Source organism: Mastacembelus armatus, chromosome 16, assembly GCF_900324485.2.
Source record: "Mastacembelus armatus chromosome 16, fMasArm1.2, whole genome shotgun sequence".
Lineage (NCBI taxonomy): Eukaryota > Metazoa > Chordata > Actinopteri > Synbranchiformes > Mastacembelidae > Mastacembelus > Mastacembelus armatus.
In genome coordinates this window covers 7,154,475-7,175,387 of record NC_046648.1, presented here as the reverse complement: position 1 = coordinate 7,175,387, position 20,913 = coordinate 7,154,475, and the positions used below count along the sequence as shown (strand labels likewise).

The following is a 20,913-nucleotide window of genomic DNA, read 5'->3' as shown; positions in this document are numbered from 1 at the left end:
TCATGACAGAATCCTGGATGAGATGGTTTCTACGATGGCTGTTAACAGATCAGTAGTGGTGGAGGTGAGGAGAACTGGGGATAGAAGAATTCATCGTAAGAGACACTAAGATGTGGCAATAATACACCATCCAGAAAGCTCTGCAATCATTGTCTCTGTTTATTACAGACAAAGAACAAAACAATCCATCAAACAGCAAGAGCAGAAAAAAAGCTACTTTAAGACAGAAATGTGCACAAAGCATCGCCTCAGAAGGAAATACATCAGGTATCAGGTTTTGTCATCTCTGTATTCACATCACAAAAGCTTTTGTTCAGGCTGCAAACTGCACACCATGCCGAACAGAAAACATCATCACGATTGTTTGGTATTTTCCCAAAAACGAAATACATTTCAAATGAAAACAAGAGAAGAATTATTAAAAGTGCACAAATGAGAGGTACTTTACGCTACAATGTACAGACTTCAGGACTTTTTTGATTTTCATGTTTGCTCACCACATTGGAGAGTATCAGCTTCCACTGACTGCTTTGAAATAATAGAAAATACACTGATGGAACAAGTTTTTTTTTTTTTAAATCCACTTGCTGGCACACATTTGAAAAACACAATATCGAATTAATTTCACATTGCACTGCACAATCAACTTCAAGCACTACAATAGACGAAAAAGCCTTCTTTTCAGTATGAAACAGGGGCTTTTATTCATTCCTGCTGAGTGCTCTTCAATTTGCACATATACATAGCTCAAAGAAACAGCAGGGTGAGCTATATACATCTTCCGGATTGCAGTGGTTAAAGTACGGCACTTTGTTGCAATCTATTTACACATGTCATCATTGCTCTGTGGGTTTTGCTAAGCAGATAAATCATAGAAGAGCTGTGCACTCTGCAGTGTCAGCAAACATCAGTGAATTACGGCCACAACCGTCATCTGAATATGACGAACAGCCTCTATAACTACCCATCAAGTGCACACGTTTCTCTCTCATCGTTATGCACTGGCCACTGGTCTACGCAAGCTCCCCACTAAAGGTCCACGGTGACCATCTTCACAGTGATCATACCAACCTAAGGTTTTGGTGGGTTGGTGTGTCACTGTTAAGACTAATGTCCTTGCAGAAATCGTTTGAGTTTATTTTATTTCAAAGTGACACAGCAGGCTCAAGTGAGCGTCTGTAATATCTGCCCATTTTCTTTGCTTGGGCCTTTTTAAAAGGTCATGTAATTCCATCTGTGTTTTCTCTCTAGCAGCAAGATTAAAATGTTACGGTGTTGTGCATTTGGATTCAATTGGATTTACACGGTTTCTGGTGAGAAGGTACATGAACAAAGAGGAAAGGCTTTTGCTACAAGTGATTTGTAAAACCTGGGTACTACTGAGCTCGTAAATGATTTCCCAGGGCTGGATTCCATAAACAGTATAATCACTACTCATGATTAAAACAAATCATCAATTAAAAAATTAGAACATTTAATATTTCTCTTTATGAGGCCACTAATGTATTCTCTAGCCTCTAACCCCAACATTTACCCTAACCCTAACCTAAAACTAGTTCTTACACCCAAGTGATTTTAACCAGTGAGATGAAAAGTTGACCCCAAAATTATTAATAAGACAGAACTTTACTGGGATTAGTAACTAATGCTCTTCCTGAGTTTCAGATATTAGTATTTTACTGTAACATGTTACATAGTAGTGTGTTACTACTCAACGCAAGTCAAAGTTTTTTAGGTGTGTAAAAGACTCTTCTGCTAATAGGTAGCACAGTTAACGGAGAAATCTCATTACTGCACATGCTATTGTTATGAATCAGAGGTTGGATAGTCACACAATAGGAAGCAACAGCTCAATACTCACAATAACCTTAAAATGTAAAGAGCTGCTGGGAATAAATGTGTCCGTGGTGTGGCTCCTTCAAGGCGAAACAGCAAACTGCTAACAAAGATGAAAATCTGTGTCAACAAAGAAGGGAAATAGCACAGAGTTAATCACCTGCACGCAGGGTAAAACCACTCACTAGTAATTAGACGCATCCCTGGAACGAGTAGCAATTCACTCAGAGAAAGACTGTGTGTAACAAAACATAGTCTTTGGTGTTTCTGGTAGTACCTTTTACCAGGAAAGTTTTTAAGTTAATATAGTGAAGTTGTGACTTAATATATACCAATATATTTATGATTGGTGTCATTCAGTCATTAAAAATCCACTACTGACACCTCCCACTATCGAGCATTGTATTGAGTATACTATTGAGATATGGTAGGGACTGAATTAGCAGAGTATGGTTCTTCTTAGAGTGAAGAAGAAGAGAAAGAAGGTGAGGCAGACTTCTTCAGTTCAACCAGTCATGCAACTGTAAGATGAGTGCAACAAAAACCTGCTTTAAACAGTAATAGTTTAACAAAGGATGTTGCTGCTTTAGATCCTAAGGATTACTATAGCCGCATCACATCCTGCACAAATCACTGTTTCCTGTTTTTCTGCTACATAAGACGCTAGCAGATAACGCACCCCCCCACCCCCATTCCCACCCCTCCCCTTTCACTGCTTCACAGATATATTAAAGTCTAATGATGAGATAGTTTGCATGATTCATGCTAACTGCCTTTATTTAGTTTGTGTGAGATGCTAAATGGCCTGCAGCACATAACAGCTCATCTCGCTGCATCCTATTTGGATCTCCAAATGGGCTTGTCAAATAAAAGAAAGAGAAAACACCTTAGAGGAAATAAAGTGGAAGTGTCTGTGTACTTTTAATTAAAACCTCTCTACAATGTCCCACAGGTGACTGAATCTATACTGCACCTGTCAGAATCTCTTTAGTTGTACAGTTTATTTTTTGTTAGGCTTTAGTATCACTTCCAGACAGAGAAGGCCCCTCATAGGGCATCTTCCCGGCTCTGGACAGCATGTTGGCAGGAAGATACTGATCTGTTGGAGTGTTTAACTCATCCATTTCTGTCGTGAAATGGTCCGGACTTTCTCCATTGGACATGTCCTTGATGACACTGTAAGTTAGCGCCACGCTGTAAGAAGCAGGTTTCTCCATGCGCTGAGGACCACATTGACACAGCTTCTTAAAAGCGGCACGGAATTTCTGGGACATGGCGTTGTAAATGATCGGGTTGATGGCGCTGTTTAGGTAGATGCAGAGACGGCAGAACAGCAGGAACCAGGTGTCCAGGTAGGCCTTGTCCAGGAAGGAGTTGACCACCACTAAGGTTCGATAGGGCATCCACAGCAAGGCGAAGAGGATCACCACCACAGCCAGCATCTTGGTCACCTAATAAAATTCAGTTAGGTGTTAAAATGTACACAGATGCAATCTGTACGACATGGTCTGCAGCTTTTTTTTGAGCACAGACATTTTGGCTTGGCTTTTGGCTTGGATTCTGGTCTGATCACGTGTTAGGGTTTAACAAACAAAAACAAAGCCTATTTTAAAAGTTGTAACCTTGGAGATTTTCATGGCATAAAACCCAATTTCTATACTATTTACCATCAGCAGTTTTCAATAAACACCATTCAGTGTACCTATCTATACACTAATGTGTTTTTAGAGTGTTTTATTCACAGGAAATATCTCTGATTTTACGAACGCTGAGGGACTGCTGCTGCTGCTGCTGCTTCACATTATAATCATCCAGCTAAAGACACACAATATCGCTTTTATTGACTACTAGTTGTTCACCAAAAATGCCTTGACAAGAAAAGATTATGGTCATTGTTAGCATTTTTTTGACAACAGACTAGTTTTAAATATTTCCATAAGTAAAATGAATAAGATCAAGCAGCCGCAATGATCTGTGAGATGGAGAGCTGCAGCTGAAAGGCTGCACATCCCCTCAGCCAGGTAAGCAATTCCACTGTGTCCTGCTGCTGTGTGGAAAACCACCTGTGCATACACAGCATGAAATGAGATTATTGTTGGCCATGGTGTGATGGAAAAAGGTTAATTATTGACTTAAATCTTTGTTAAAACAATCTGACTGAGATTAACAGCTACACTCCTGCTCAAATATTGATGGTGAGACTGTTAGACCACCAGATTCAGAAGAGGAAATCTTTTCTGCACAGAATCATCATCATTTATTCACAAGGACCTGTTGACATATTTTACCGTGAAGCCATCCTCAGCATGTCAGTGTGTTCTTTTGTTAAAACACACGTCATACATTCAGCAGGAAAGCAGCTATTCCTATCCTCTAACAGAGAAACCCAGCCAAGATCAGCAACATCAGCAAAGGCTTTGGAAATTAAGAATTATAATAAAACCAATCTACGAATTAAAAAAGGGAACACTAAAACATAAACTAAAAAAACTGACCCAAATATTGAACAGTTTTGTGAAAATAAAATCAAGAAAGGCATTTTAAAGTTGTTTGAAACATTTTGACGCCGCTTTTAAACCTCCTTAAGATTTTTTTGCCCCCATAGGTAATTGCTATAATTGCAAAGCTCTAAAAAGTCTACAAATGTCTAAATTGGAGTGGGAACAAGCACTGGCTTATCCTTCGATGAGGCCTCCAACATGCCATGCTAGAAATAAAATAACCACAAATTGATTAGCTTTTCTTACTGCTTGAGTGCTGCATTTTTGTGTAAGACACCAATAACAATCTTAATATTGCTGGGGTTAACTTTATACAACAGGTTCAGCCTGGATGGGTGTTTTTTTCCAAAGGGTCCCATTGTGAAAAAAGCTGTAAATATCTAATTTCGGTCATTTCAGCCTTTTGCTGATGGAACAATCCATCAAGGCTGTCAGGGCTGAGTTTAAATTGCTGTCTATAATTTTGATTTACTGTTGCATGTGTGGCCCATCCCTGAGTGTCCAATACAAAACTTCTATAAAGAAAAGAATCAATTTACTGTACTGTATACAGTATGTGTGTATGGATAAAATTATACAATTAAAAGTGTAATTAAAGTTATGAAATTTAAAAATGTCTTTGAAAAAAAGCATTAGGACAACTTTACAATTTGTCAAAAGACATTTATGAAAAAAAAAAAACTGCACCAAAACTCTAACACCACCTGTAACCATACAAAGAACTTTGATACATCTTTAAATCCCCTCCAGCACTGACTTCGTATACTAGTTATTTTTTCAATTGTTGATTAATTTCTAGCGACAAAGACCAATCAAATCTTACCACTGCCTTCATATCATATTTAAGTTGCTGGTAGGTAAATATAAACACACCAGTAATAGAATGATTAATTGATGGTATGTAATTTAATGTAAATTGATCTCATGTTATGTTGAATTGTCTCGGGTGAAGTGAGATAAGTCCAGTTTGACTGAACAGGGGACTGCCTGTGCCATTAGAGAGCCAAATTCCTAGATCTCATTACTTAGTGACCTTTAGGTAATTCAGTAAGGTACATAGTAATGGTATGGATTGTTCCCTGTGTACAAACCACACAATTGATTGTGTGTTTGTGGGTGTGCATTAGTCAAAGATGAAACACAAGCCGAAGTGATAGAGAAAAAGCCAAAAGCCTATTTGAGTTGGGGTTAACTGATTGGGTTTTCCAATAGATCATGGCGCTCCCTCAGGGTACCACGCCTCCTGTCATTCCAGGAAGGCTTCTTCTCATGATCTGATAAATGCCAAACTCTGCTGTCTACCTGTGTTTTTGTGCCTTCCGAGCATTCTGCAAGAGCTCTTTGCAGGGTGTCTTTTACAGAAGAAAGATGGTGTCAGTGAAAGATGAATCGTATCATTACAGAGGACAGTTTGCAGTTCACTACACGTGTGATAAGCCAGTATTTTCTTAAATGTTTGCCTCTCTTAAGAATGCACATAAACATATGCAATCAGCTAAATAAAGTTTCTCTGCTATGAGCTCTTACAGGGAAAGATTCTTTCAATTAGGAAACAAAATTTGACCCAGAAAGATCCTGTTGTTTTATCAGTTTATCAGTTTGACTCTTATTTACTGTGAAACTATATAAACTCTATAAACTATATAAACTCATGCTTCAGAGCTTTGAAAAGTGAGAAAAGTGAGTTTAGTAAATGAGAGGTGGCTGGACTTTGATGTGCAGTGGGATCAGAAGGGGAGCTCAGGTCAGGTGTAACAGTATTTGCATAAATTAAACAGTATGCCACAACTTTATTGGTCTGTTTGGTCTCCAGCACTTTCTGGGCCTGTTTTAACAGCTCAATAAACAAGTAAAACCTGTGTCATATACAGATGTGTTTTAAATCAAAAGACTAATGTGCTCTGACATCAATGTTTTCACTGCTCTGGCTCACATGTTGCTGCTTTTTTGACCATGCATCCATCCATTTTGACATTTAGGCTTTACAGCTGACCTGTCTCAGGCCTATACAGCTGGAGGCCCCCCCCACCCCCTATATTGATTACTGAAGCTGATAATGTAAATGAACAAACAGTGGCGCACCTGTCTGCGGGAGGCAGCTGTGGTGCCGCTGGAGGAGCTGGTGCTGACCATCCTCCCCCCCTGACTCGTCTCCTTCTTCCACTTCTTGCTGCTGTCTTTGGGATCTGAAGGCAGCGGGTTTAGGAAAAGTATCCTGGCGATCAGTCCGTACAGGACTGTGGCCAGCATGAGAGGCAGCACGTAAAACACCGCGAAATCTGTGAAGTAAATGGGCAGGTAGTTACTCCTGGACACTTTGTAGGCGCAGCTGAGCAGCACCGCGTTATCGTATGTCAACTTTTTAGTGTCTGACAGAAAAAGCCACATGACGCAGTAGACAGATGTGAGCGCCCAGACCAGCATGATGATTTTCTTTGCTCTGGATAAAGTGCACAGGAATTGCGCTTTGATTGGGTGGCAAATGGCGATGTATCGCTCCACGGTGAAGGCAGTGATGGAGCAGGAGGACGCGTTTATTCCCAGATACTGGAAATAGGTGATTCCCAGGCAGCCCGCGTAGCCATACACCCACTGCCCGTACAGGGCGTCGGTGATGTTAGGCAGCCCGGCGGCCGTCAGGACCATCAGGTCGGCAGCGGCCAGGCTCACCAGGTAACAGTTAGTGGGCGTCCGCATGTGTTTGGTGGTCAGGACCACCAGTATGACCATCACGTTCCCCACGATCCCCACCCCGCATATGAGAGATACCAAAAACACACTGACCACTTTGTATTCAACAGTGTAGTCAGTCCAGGCACCCAGGGTCCGATTACCCAGCACCGACGTGTCATTCTCTACAGTCATGTTACCCATGGTGAGGTTTTCCATAACCAACCGAGGCTGTGCGCTTTTTAGAAAATTGCACCAAGTATTCAAAAAAGCAAAAAATAAAATCACGGCAAAATCATTGCGATAGATTGCAGGGGCCAAGCAACAGGAGTCCAACAGGAGACCGACTATAAATCACCCAAACAGCTTAATTTCATCCACATAATCCAGTTTAACTACTTTTTCTCCTTTGTGAAATCCAGTTTCTATTCGAATGAAACGCCAATACATTTTCCATTACAACACGATCAAAAGTAAATTGAGCCTCTGATCTTGGTTGAAGTTTGCAGGAAAGACAGAGGAGTGTGTTGCAGGCAGCTCCGCGCCCTGCTCCTGTTTCACTGCTCACGCTGTCATGACTGAGAGCTTGCTGCAAAGCCTCTCTGCTCCTGAGAGCCTCACACAGTGGAGTCACAAGGCTGACACTGGGACCGCCAACCTGGTGTCAGGGACTCCCATGCGCACATGCATCACGCGTCACACTCCTTTGGAGTGTAAGCTGCTGTTTTAATGGATCAAAGTTGGGGTTTGGTTTTTAAACTTTGTCTTTTCCAATTTATGAGCCATGTAAAAAGTTTGTATATGCGCAACAACAGCAACAACAAGAACATAACAAATACAAGGACATTTTAATGCATAAAATAATTGTCAACAATTAAAAACTATTAAATGCTTGTATGATCACAGATCTTACACACATTAGTGCAGTAAAGCATTTTCTCCCTACGTATGCTTTTTATTTGTGAAGACTGTTCTAATTATATAGCATTTATTTTATATTAAGCATGAATTAACCACTTATATGCCAGTCATTGATGATTGATATATCCTATTATTTAACACTTAAAATTGGTTTGTATCTATTTACAATTAGTAGTGTATCTATAATGCAACATTTAAGTTGAGTGTCTCTTGTGTTATAACCCATTTCTTAATTTATGTATAGTGATTTATTAATGATACACATATAGAAAACATTAAAATGTTACTAATGAATCTTTTAAAAAAGGACATTTCATCAGCAGTTATTCGTGTCTCATGGTTTGCTGTTTTAGAGGAAAGGGTAGGAGTTGAAAATCATTATGGCTGCACCTTACAATCAGGCAGAAATACTTTTTAAACACTGGGGTTACAACTATTTTATAAAACATAAGGTCTTAGGGCTTCAACTTTTATTTTGAAGGATTGGTCTATCGATGGACTTTCCTAGTTATTACAGTTGATAACCACAGTAAAATATGTATGTTAGAGTGATATCAACAGGAAATGTAAAGGGTAGAGAAAATACATTGCCTTTAGTGGGTAGCTGTGCCTTAAGATTTATTATTTCCAGGCTGCCATGTTCGTACAAGCATGTTTTTTGTATGGTTTTGGCTGGTAACAACAAAAAATGATAATGGACCTCTGAGTGTAGCACCTATGTGACTACAGTTCAACTTATGAATCAGTGGAGAGTAATGGAATCTACTGGGATGTAGTTGGTGTCTGAGTTTTTAGTTTACTGCCATAGATTTTTACAAAAAGTGTAAACTGTCAAATAACAAATGTTTAAATCAGAGCTTTGTAGATTACTGCATATATGGTTTAAGTTTATTTTCTTTTATGTTTTATTGTGTTAAATGAGTTCAAATATTGAGATTAAAATTGCCACAGACAATTAAAATTCTTGTCTCGCAGTTACAAAGTAATACAAGGATTTACGAACAAGAAATAATAAATAATGAAAACAAGATCATTTTATGCTTCTTACTAGTCCCGCTGTTACCATCTTATAGGACTACTGTGGTGAAGGAAGGAGACGCAAATGTCATAAAACAAAAGAACAAGGACACTTTAGTAGCTGTTTTATGGGAATATTGTTGTGGTGTGTCACTTCATAAGATGGCTCCAAAATGCTCACAGCATGACTTACAGTAGAACCATGGGATACATGACAGTAGCATAATTGCAGTCCTTTTGCTTGACGTTTTGATTTTTTTTTCTAGCTCATTTAGGAATGCAATTTAGTGCCATAGTTCAGTTTTTCATTTTAAATTGGCCGATGCACATGTGAATTCTGTGTTAAATGAACCAGGGAAATTGGGGGAATTGTCTTTGCATCTTTCTCTGCATTAGTCTCATGACCTCAGTGTTTCTGTATGTGTCTCTTTCACTCTCTCTCTCTTATCTTGTATACCTGCATCCAGATGACTTCTCATGCCTCATTAACAAGAAAAGCAAATGAAGGTTCACACTGTTCAAATAAATTACAGCCTTATATATATAAAGAGGGGGTGAGGTCTCAGGAGTTATTACAACACCTATGGGTGGCAATTGTCCTCCCTAGAGGTAAACATCTGTAACATTAGATAGAGGAACTGAGGGAGAGGTGTGTCTGATGAAGCTGCTTCTCAGTGGGGAAAAAGTCCTCTGCTGTCTACGCTCATCTCCAGCTGCAGGATATTCGCTGTGGAACGACAAACTGAGATGTACATGGTTGCGATTTAACTGTTTGTGATTAGCATTCATCTCCCTCCTGCTGCTGTTTCAGGACCCGTAGCCAAAAAAATAAACAAACCAGCTGAGGTTTCAGGCAAAAAGTCAACACTTGACCAGACAAGTGTGATTGCGATTTCCACACAGGATGAAAATTACTCTAATCTCAACACAATAGGCAGTTCAGTCTTTTGTTTTACTGTCTATATAACCTTCCCAAGGGGCTGGTTTAACAGTCGGACCTTGGCAGTTTGAAGGAAAACAGACTGGAAGAAAGCACAGCTCAGGCTTTTGGCTACTTTCTGGACTATGGACAGACACTTTGGATAAAAATCTTGAATATTAATGGCAACATTTTTAAATGTCAGCAATGGATTAACATGGTTTTAAAGGCTCCTCGGTAGGTATGTTCTCTTTGGGTTGCCCCACAATCCATCCAATGGGATAAAATTCATAAATAAACCAACCAAAATGAGTCATTTAGGGGATCAGCAACAATTTCACTTGTTATCAAAAATGTCAGCATGCAAGTGTATTAAGTACCAATTTATATGCATGCATAAAATGTCATCTTTGATTTAAAGAACTAATCCAACTAAACCAAAATCACCAAACAATAAGTAGTTGACCCATAAATCCAATTAACCAAAGAAAGAAACCAATAAAGAAAATAAATGATAGTAGAATCAATTAACCATTCAGTTCAATAGAGGCTGCAGCAACAATTCAAGTCCAGACTCTTCTAGATTCTAGATAACTTCACCTGGATGAAAGAAAATACCAACCCTTACATTTTCTTAATCTTAGAGTGAGATCTATACCCTCCCTTGTGCATGGAAACGAGGGAGTGGGGTGTGAGGGGTGTTCAGAAGGTTGCATTCTGCAAACTCACCACTAGATTTGCGTAATCCTTCACATTTTCCAAATTGCACTTTTAACGTATGAAAGAATCATCAACTATCAAAATACTTGAGTGTTTATGCTGTTTTTTGGGACCGGTGTATAATAAGCAGCCTCTGAAGACCACAACACCACACTGTCAAAATGAGTCATACCACACCAGACATTCATGGAAATAAATCATTTATACACCTCACATGTAGAGATGTTTTATCATAATGAATGCGTGTCATAATTGTAAAGAAAAAAGAAAACTCTTTTGTGCAGAAACACAGTCTAGCACCAGCCTCCTAAATCAACTGGCTCTTTTCCTGTCTTCACTGAGTTCAGAGACGAGGGTGGTACATTGTTTACCCATCCATGCTTCAGATGTCGTCATCCGTGGCTGAAAGGAAGAGGCATAGTTCACTGTGTTTCGTATCTCACAGAACATCTTGCATGCTTGTGACATGAAGCAGTATTTCAAGATAAGGCTGAGAGGTGATCACTAGAGGTCAGAGAGGTGCGCTTGATGTGACTGAGCTCAGTTAAGGCCACAGAACCTGCCACAGATTTTATAAGATGATTTTATATCATCTAGAATTAATTCGCTGTCACCTCCGTATTGATCCTCTTCGTGTCTATTACACCATATCAACAGAGGGCTAAATGAAGTGTTCGGCTCAGGTGGGAGACTATGACAGATTATCACTCCTCACATCCAGGGTTTCAGGAAGTGCAATCGCACAATTCACAGGTGGGGCAAGAAATTTTGTAAGTGGTGTCTGCAGAATGCATTCACCAGAGGTGTCAGAGACAGCACGTCTGCTAAATAATAAAATGAATATTGATTCTGTTAATGTGAATGGATATGTTTGTTATTATTTATAATTGATGATGTTATTTTCGGGGGAGATTATTAAATGCATTGCATGTGTTTGTTCCATCTGCATATGAGATCCAACTATACAGCATGCTGGGTGTCTAATTCTCAGTATGAGCTTTATGATCATAACTGCAACACCTTTGATTTATAACCTGATGCACAGCCTTAATTAAGCTCACTGTATCCACTCAACTGAATTGAAAATCTTAGTGCCAAGTGATGTCAGTGGCAGTGGATCGACAAGTGTTTGCATAAATGAAGGTAGCAATAAAACTATAAAAAATAAACTAATGTATGTCAAATTCCTGCACTCATATCTTGATTAAACAAAGATTTTAAGAGATGCATTTCTTTGCTTTATGAGTTTTATGTTAAGGTAAGAGCTAGCTAATTAATAGTTTTATTTTCTTTTTAATTTGAAATTTTAATTATATACGCAAACAGAAATCTATTATAAAGAGAAAGCCATTTTAAGTCGGAGAATTTATTTATAACACATTCCCAAAACATCTAATTTTAGCCCTTATTTAGATAGGCATTTGCAGCAACTGCTGTACAGTCTGCTGCCTGCTGGGAGTACAGGAATACAGATGAAACTCTTCAAAAGGAGTTTGTTTCAGCAAAGGAGACACACTGAGCTCTTCTCCCGACCTTATTCCATTCATCATTACTTATACTACAGCTTAGACTTGATGAAAACTAGTCCATGCATTTGTTACCTCAAGGCTAGATTACTGTAATTCATTACTATCTGGATGTCCCTGTATCTCCATAAAAAGCCTCCAGTTAATCCAGAATGCTGCAGCCAGAGTCCTGACAGGAACTACCAAGAGAGATCATATTTCTCTTATATTAGCTTCTCTTCATTGGCTCCCTGTAAAATACAGAATAGAATTTAAAATCCTTCTTCTCACATACAAATCCCTTCATGATCAAGCTCCTTCATACCTTAAAGACCTCATAGTACCATATTATCCCAATAGACCACTTCGCTCTCAGAGTGCAGGTCTACTTGTGGTTCCCATAGTTTCCAAAAGCAGAATGGGAGGCAGAGCCTTTAGCTATCAGGCTCCTCTCCTGTGGAACCAGCTCCCAGTCTGGGTTCAGGAGGCAGACACTCTCTGTACTTTTAGGGTAGACTTAAAACCTTCCTCTTTGACAAAGCGTATAGTTAGGGCTGGCTTCAGGCAACCCTGAAGTATGCATAACCCTGATAGTTATGCTGCTATAGGCCTAGACTGCCCGAGAACCATCGGTGCACTGAGCTCCCCTACCCCTCCCTTCCCTTCCCTTCCCCTCTCTTCCTCTCCTCCTCCCTCACATGTATATTCCCGCATTGAATGTCACTAACCTTGTGCTCTCTCTCCCTCCTAGTTTGTGCTCTCTCTCTCCCTCTCTCTCTGTTCTCTCTATCTGTATCTTCTGCAGGTGTCCCTGGTCCTGGAGCTGTATATCGCTGATGTGCAGTTACTGGCCCCATCAACCTGCAGTGTCTATTTGTTGTTATTGTTGCTGTTCTTTTCTCTCTCCTCTATCCACTCACCCCAACCGATTGAGGCAGATGGCCGCCCAAGCTGAGCCCAGTTCTGCTGGATGTTTTTTCTTCCATTAAAGGGAGTTTTTCCTCTCCACTGTCACCAAGTGCTTGTTCATAAGGGATTTGTTGGGTTTTTTGTTTTTGTGAAGTGCCTTGAGATGATTTGTGTTGTGATTTGGCGCTATACAAATAAAACTGAATTGAATTGAATTAACAAGGTTAACTAGAAAACCAAACTACAAGAAACTTTGTTGCTCTTTCATTAATGCATGCACCACAATGTTGGTGCTGGTTATGTTGAAGCAAATTTGGCTAAAAATAGCTTTATTGCTATAATATTGGATATTTCTTGTATTTTAAGTTGATTTTATGTGGAACTAAAAATGAAAATCTCCACCTATCAGTACAATGTGAAATGTAATGCAGTAGAAGTACAAGTAAAATAGCATCAATATATTTGTATTTACAAGTACCTCAAAATAACATTTAAAACCCTAACTGTGTAGTATTATCTGCATTGATACTCATTTTGAGACTGCCTTGCTTTTTTTCAGTATTCCTAGTGGGTCTTTACTGCCACCTCATGGTTCAATGTGGTTGCTGACACATGTAACAGGAGTGGAGGACTGTTTGACTGTAAACATAATATCTGGACAGTAGCATAATTTTTTTTAAAACATCATCACAGTTGCATGCATGAGTGCTCAGGGCTACACAAGAAGCACAGCATAGCAGAGAAATCATAATGAGGACATGAAACAAACCATGGTTGAGTGCCAGCTGTGTAAGACTGTAAAGGAAATACTACCTAGCTATTTCTACCAGCAAGAATGACAAGCTGTTATATGAGTGGTTACAGATGTCTTCAACAAGTTGTAGTCACACATCAACTGTTGCAAGGCCAATCAACAATCAGTAAAGAAAAAAACGCCTGCACACTTACTCCAACAGTTACTGCATTTTATTGAGACAGACAATGTGTCTATCCAGCTTGAATCTTCCCCAGGTCAAACTTATTTCAGGATGTGTATATACGGGAGTGGCATGAATTGAAATAAGTTTGACAATGATCGACAATGTGTCGATCCAGCTTGGAGCTTCCTCCAGTCAAACTTATTTCAATTCATGCCACTCCCGTATATACACATCCTGAAATAAGTTTGACCTGGGGAAGATCCAAGCTGGATTGAAAGCTTGTCTGTCTCAATAAAATGCCGCAACCATTGGAGTAAGTGTGCAGGCGCTTCTTTTTCTTTGGTTACAGATGTCTACCACTGAACACATTCTCAAACTCTCATCAGTGATGTCTGTGTTTGTGTAATGCATTATTCATCCACTGCAGATTTTAAGAGAGAGGTGCTTTTGTTCCTAATTGAAAATTCAAGGTAAACATAGAGCCAATAAGCAAATATTTTTCAAAAAGCAGCAGTGCCAGCAAACTACTTAGTGTCTGGTCCACAATATTCACCAAATATAAATCATGTCTTTGGCTACAACTCAAGAGTTTCTCATTTACCTAATGTATGAAACCCATCACATCCAATAGTTGCTCTGTGTTTGCTACCCATCCATTGCACACAAGGATAACAAGCACAAAACTTAACTTGACAGCAAATTTGTTAAAACAAATGGGATCCAGCAGCTAAAACAAAATGTTTGCTGTGTTGTAATTATGGCATCAGAAAAGCTGTAAGAGATAGTCCGAGCTCAAGGAGACAAAATACGGGACAGGCAATTATCATCAAGAGCTTCTGAGAGCATTGTAATGCAAAAGCAGCTGGCATGAGGGGATAACATCACATTAATTATGATAAAGAGACAATAAAGGGACGAAGGGTCGATAAAATGATGGAATTAGCCCAGTCGGCTTGCTTAATTACCAAAAGGCTTTTTTTTTCTTTTTGTGAAGTGCTATCTTTTCATGAGGCATAAGTCTTTGCCTAGACACATGCACACACACACACAGCACTATAGGAAAGTCATTATTACCCTTCCATTATCCCCCAGTGTCTGTGAGGCCAGCCACAATGCTTCAATTAGTAAAGTCACTGTAAATTAACTTGAAGGTGCTAAATTTTTAATAACAATGTCTGCCACCATGACCTGCACCTAAAAAAAAAAAAAAAAAAAAAAAAAAACTACATTGGACCTCAGTCTGCCTTTCTCTTAATGTCCTTGTCTTCCTGCACTCTCCTCCCTGTAAGGCTTTTAAAAGCTACTGGAGGGTTTGCATGCAAAACCTCCCAAGCAAACCCAGGGGACTGTGTACACCACCTTATTAATAATCTACAACACCCTGCCATCGTGGCCCACTACCCTGTTGAAGACCTTTGGATGATGCTGGACTGCTAATGGTGAAGATATGTGCTGAGCCCATGAAAGTTTTTTTTTTTTAATTTCAGTGTATTAGCTTGAGCTGTAAATCCTATTTCTAATACTGGGTGTTCCCATAATTTTCCAGCTGTTATAAAAAAGTATATAGTTTTCTGTCATGCTGTAGTACAAATTGTACAAATTAAAGCATAAAACAAAAAAAATTGAAGATTTTAAAGTATAATTCTACTTTTTGACTCATTCAACTTTAACACACATTCTACAATCAAAGTCAAAAGATGTTGGGATAGCACTGTTGCAGATGTTTCCACAGATGTGTTGCTTTCACTCCTTACCTGCAGAGTTTGGAGCCTTTCCATTATTTCAGGCTGACTATCTTGAGTTTTTCCTCCACAGCCTGGAAGTAGGTTTGGCCTCATTTTCTTGACTTCCTTCGTTACTTGGCTTTTTCTCACCATTATAATAACAATATACAATACTACTTCCTAGTGTGCTGTATTGTAGAAATAATGATTCATATTGTGAAGTGACAGTCATTTCCAAAACTGCCTTTATACACACAGTTTGTTGGTTAGGACATCTATAGGAACTGTTTGCATCCATTTTCAAGGCTTAATTGACTTCTATTGCTGCAGAAAGGCTGGAAGCGTACCTGAAATGTGAGCTCTGAAATCTACTAACATTTTCAGTTTTTTGTGATTGTCTTTTCAAACTCAGAGTTTCACACTTTACTTTGTACCATTTAAGGTTAATCTGGACTTGACCTGTTTAAATGCTAATAACAACTGAAGACACTGGGCTAGGTGAAACAGTTGCTCTGTGTGGTGTAGCATGTTTTCATTTGGAGATATGTGCATTTTAAGATTAAATTTACAAAGTGTTGATGCAACACACCCTCTGGGCTTTTTCCCAGCAGCAATGTGTCACACAAATATACTCTGCTACTCAAGCACAGTCACCTAGTCTGCTACACAGTCTGCTACTGTTGGGCACTGACAGGCTTCAGCAACTCCTGGCACAGCTGGATGTGAGATGAACTCATGAACTCAGTCACTCCCTTTTTCATTAATCCCACCGTTCAATTCATGGCCACATATGCACCGTTGTGCTCTTCTTCTTCCTACTACTATTTTTCATGGGACCCCCGCTTTCCCCTCCGTCACCTTCTGACATCTGCTACTGGCTACCGATAAAACATTGCTACATTCATGTTTTGTACTTTTTATTTTGGTTATGGATGCATGCCTGTGGCTCCAGACACACTAAAGATTTATAACCTTTTGAAACACCAACTCCCCAGCCACCCCTCCTCTTCCAAGCCTGGTGTCCTTGCCAGCAGGAAAAGTGGTGCACTGTTGCAAACAGATAGCATCTGATAGTTGGCTGTTGTTACCCCACAGATGAGCTCACAGTCAGATTTCCCAGCTCTCTGCAAGAGACCAACTAAACTTGACTACAGGCTGACGAAACACACCATAAACCATTATGATCCATCAGTCAGTGATCCATAAGTGTATCTGTGCCACCCATCTCTGGAAGCTAATTTCTGGAACAGAAAATGGTGGAGTAAATCTTTGTCTGCCTCTCCTTCCCTCCCTCCCTCACTGCTCTCCCTCTCTCTATACTCATCTGTTAATGGAGCTTTGTTGGGAAGTGAGCCAAAGCTGTTCACCTAGCCACTAGGACTCCAGAAAAAGGTGGCTGTATTTATAGCTACTGGTTGTGCTAAAGTAGGTGGAACGGTCAGCAAATTAATGTTCAGTTTGAAATGGAATTACTCACTCAGGTGGTTGATGGTGGCCTGTACTTATCATCTAGTTTAAGGTGTCATTTCCTACAAGTCATTTTCTGTGTTTTTTTTTTTTTAATTTTTTTTTTTACAATGTATCCACAACGATGCTGCCAAACCTAGGACTCTGGAGATGTTGAGGATGAACCTCTCTAAGGCCTCACAGATCAGATGACCTAGTGAAGCTCTAGATTAAACATGGATTAGGATGGCTTTGACATAGTGGGCAGTAATCTTCTGAGAGAGCACCAGAGAACAGATGGTGCACTCCCTTTAACAATGCTGTTTTCATACCACTCCTGGATAGTTTTAACTCACAGCATACAGTCTGGATTAAATGCATGTCCATGATCATCACACACATTGCCATGTTATATGCCTGATTTATTTGCTATGGCTTCTTTAAAACAGCACATTGGAGCCTTTGGGGTGTATTTAATTGTACCTAAGTACATTATTTCTCTCTACTGGAATGACTATAATAGTCCTATACGATGCCTATAGGAATTTCAAATATGTTTGTGGCCTCCAGTATTTGCTCTGTAGCAACTTTATGGCACTTGAGCTCCTGTAAATTCTCCTACAGAGACATGTGCTTTAGTATTCAGTGCTTAAAGATATGTTTCTATATCTTTCATCAGAGCTCAGGAGTTCTTCACAGGCACCTCAAATGTTTCCTACGGGAAGGGCAGTGTCAGTAAAATGCAATGGTCGAGTCTCCACGTTCCCTTTCAACCCGTCACATCCTCATCCCGCCTGTGCTGACTGCCTGGTACAGATCTCAATCGGCTCACAGATAGCGGCGCTCCTTTCAGCGCCACAGCACGGGCAGCTGGGGCTCTGTGTGTGGGAGGGGACTAACACAGTGCAGCCCGCCGCCACAGCATCGAGCAGGGACAGATTACAGTCAAAGCACAGTCACTGATAACGCGTTTTGGGCTCTCCCAGTTATGAGGCTTCACAGGCGATAATGTGTATGAGGCAGAAGGGATGCTGAAGTAGCGGTGAGTTGCCTTCTTTTTTTATTTGTGCGGTCCGGAGGGGGGTTTGGTAGGGGATTAGGGGAACATAAAACCGGATTGTGCGTGATAGGTCCGCCCTTATGCAGAAGAGAATCTCACATATGCTGCTGAATTCCAATAAAGTGTACAGGAGTGTTACGACGCGTATGTTGGCAATATATTTACGACTGGTGCTTTTCTCGGAAGTAGACTATCTGCAGCTATGTGTGGTCTATTTATATGCATTTTATGTCTGACTTAGTTATACCCCTGTTTTACAAGAGTATCTAATTTAAAGTCAGCATCCATTTAAAGCAGAATTAAAATGTAGCGTAATCTCGGTTTAAACGTGGATTGTTTTCCTAATTGGATACAGAGTTGGCTAATCTCACCCTTTAAGCGCCTTTCAAGAACGATCCACAGATTTTTCTTAAACGATCCAATCAACTTTAAAGTGGTGTTGATTTCAATAGACCTGTAAAAGTACGTGCATTTTGCGCACCGTTCCAAATTACGCACAAGTTTTGGGGCATTAGTGTGTATAAACGGTTTCACGACTTGCAGTGAAGGAAAACTAATTAAAATGCACAGTTTAACTTCGAGCTGGTGTGTGTCCTCTTATTAGGAATGCTGTGGAGTGAAAACATCGTGGGAGGAAGCTCCAGAGAGAACCAGCTGGTGGTGATAAAGGGATGGCTTCTACAGAGCTGCTTGCTGCAGATGAGGCAGGCAAACAGTCTGATCCCACCGACGTCCTTGACCGAGTTTCCAGCGTGCTGCATGTCCGCAAGTCGGGTGGATCAACAGGAGGAGCGTTCCCAGGGGAGGCTGGCTGTAACCCGGCCCGCAGCTGCTATGGCCGGTGTCTTTTAGCACCAAAGACGGCGCCGCGCAAGGGCGGCGCGGAGGTTAAACTCGGTCACCTCGGCGAGGACAAAATCCGAGTTTGTTGCGACGAGGAATTAGAGACATCATTCACATATGTTGACGAGAATGTTAACCTGCGACTGGCGAGCCCGGAGACTAGTTGTAAAAGTACTCTCAGGCCTGTGCGCATCGGCGAGCCTTGCTCTGAGACTTTACCAGAGCTTTCCTTCATGTCTGAAGATGATCTCTCCATAGGGGAGGGCTCGGGAAGTTCTATAGACTATGGGTTTATCAGTGCAGTCACGTTCTTGGTGACTGGGATCTCCTTGGTTATCATCTCCTACGCCGTGCCACGGGATGTGGTGGTGGACCGTGACAGCGTGTCGGCGAGAGAGATGGAGAGGCTGGAGATGGAGAGCGCCCGTATAGGTGCCCACCTGGATCGGTGTGTCATAGCGGGGCTGTGCCTACTCACGCTGGGCGGCGTGGTGCTCTCCACTTTGCTGATGATCTCCATGTGGAAGGGGGAGATGTACAGGAGAAAGGTCATCGCTTATTCCAAGCGTTCAGCCAAACTGTACGGCTCTATCAGCTTGAAAACTAGATCCAGCCCTAGCCACTCATCTGCCCACTTGTCCATGGAGGAGGAAATAGAAGAAACTCTGACTTAAAATGCTGCTCTGCATATAAAACAGTTTGTGTATAACAGGAATTACTGCCATTCACACGCATTTATTTAACAAACTGTAGCAAAACTGTATTTGTACATTCAAAGTGCAACATTTTTGTCATATACTGTAGTGAATAGATTGAATAGATCAAATGCTTGATTGTATTCCCACTTGGCTAACTGGAAGGATGGGAAAGCAACATCAGTCATAGCCTGAAAAACACTGGGTGGTATCAAATTGTTCCCAAATGGCACCAAACCATAAAAGTGTCCAGGGAGCATGTTAAGAGGCTTGTGTGTGTCCCAAATACGGGATCGCTTTTTTTTTTTTTTTTTAAACCTAGGATGCAATCTCTGAGAGCTTGCATTATTATTAAGGCTATTCATATTTAATGTGAATGTTTCTAACAGCGAAATTGTGCACAGGGCAAGAGGGTGGGAGTATAAAGGGACCTAAAGCTGTCCCCGTCCACTGTGACGCAGAAGAATCTGCTCAGTGGTCCACATGGTAATATCCAGTGACAGTCCTTTCCTGGTGCAGTGCTGAGGTAAGCCAGTGAGCCTGGGCTTGTGCATCTGAGCCAGAGCTCCACATCGGTTTGATTGCACTGAGCAGTTTGACTGCATTTGACAGCCCTGACATTCGATGTACACCATCCTCGTTGCTCTTTCGATCTTCTCTGCTATTCTTTCCCTTCACCTTCCCTTAACTGTGCCACAGGAGACTTTCTTTCCTCCTGCAAAACATCAACCTGTGAACACCGTGTATGTGTGTAGGAAGTGGTGGTGACATTTCAAGGTTGATCAGCTTTTCCATTCTACTCTCCTTTTCTCTATCTGTCTCTCTCTGCGTGATGGATTTAAGAACACCTAATCACACATGAAAGAGTTGCCCGACTACCTAAACCTTAAGCTGTCACTGCTTCAAAGAGCTAATTATCTCTCCAGAGGTATCATTCTTTTTGAAAGGTTATATTTGATGTTATCACAGTAATTTGCTGGCTAAAAAAAAATGCAGATGACATGAAGAGCTTAGGAAGAGAAGGTTATCACATGCAGTCTAAGAAGTCTTGACACCAGCTTCCCTTTCTAAGTTGAGGAGGATTTCAGTTTCTGTCGATGCTGAGTCCATGTGAATGCAACCTTCTGTTTCATTCTGATGGATATTAATGCAGTCTGAGAGGCCTGCAGAAAAGGATAAAGAATGCCATGTAATTCTCTTCAAATTCTCTTTTTTTATCTCGGCAAC

The 20,913-nt window shown here is 40.6% G+C and overlaps 2 protein-coding genes across 2 annotated transcripts; one reads left to right on the top strand and one right to left on the bottom strand.

Annotated features, from left to right (window-relative positions):
* Positions 1-2,820: 2,820 nt before the first annotated feature.
* trhra (thyrotropin-releasing hormone receptor a) lies at positions 2,821-7,226 on the bottom strand. The gene is made up of 2 exons (XM_026293973.1): positions 6,420-7,226; positions 2,821-3,287 (listed from the first exon to the last, which is right to left on the bottom strand). Exons 1-2 carry the CDS (start codon positions 7,224-7,226, stop codon positions 2,847-2,849), a joined length of 1,248 nt encoding a protein of 415 aa, XP_026149758.1. The 3' UTR covers positions 2,821-2,846.
* A 10,794-nt stretch (positions 7,227-18,020) lies between these two features.
* tmem74 (transmembrane protein 74) lies at positions 18,021-19,665 on the top strand. The gene is made up of 2 exons (XM_026294139.1): positions 18,021-18,130; positions 18,753-19,665. The coding sequence occupies exon 2, from the start codon at positions 18,820-18,822 to the stop codon at positions 19,663-19,665; it is 846 nt and encodes a 281-aa protein (XP_026149924.1). The 5' UTR covers positions 18,021-18,130; positions 18,753-18,819.
* The last annotated feature ends 1,248 nt before the right edge of the window (positions 19,666-20,913 follow it).

Coding starts and splice junctions, on each gene's coding strand:
- tmem74 (XM_026294139.1), top strand. CDS start 18,820: ATGGCTTCTACAGAGCTGCTTGCTGCAGATGAGGCAGGCAAACAGTCT.
- trhra (XM_026293973.1), bottom strand. CDS start 7,226: ATGGAAAACCTCACCATGGGTAACATGACTGTAGAGAATGACACGTCG. Junction 3,288..6,419: donor CAGCTGCCTCCCGCAGACAG/GTGCGCCACTGT, acceptor GAATTTTATTAG/GTGACCAAGATGCTGGCTGT.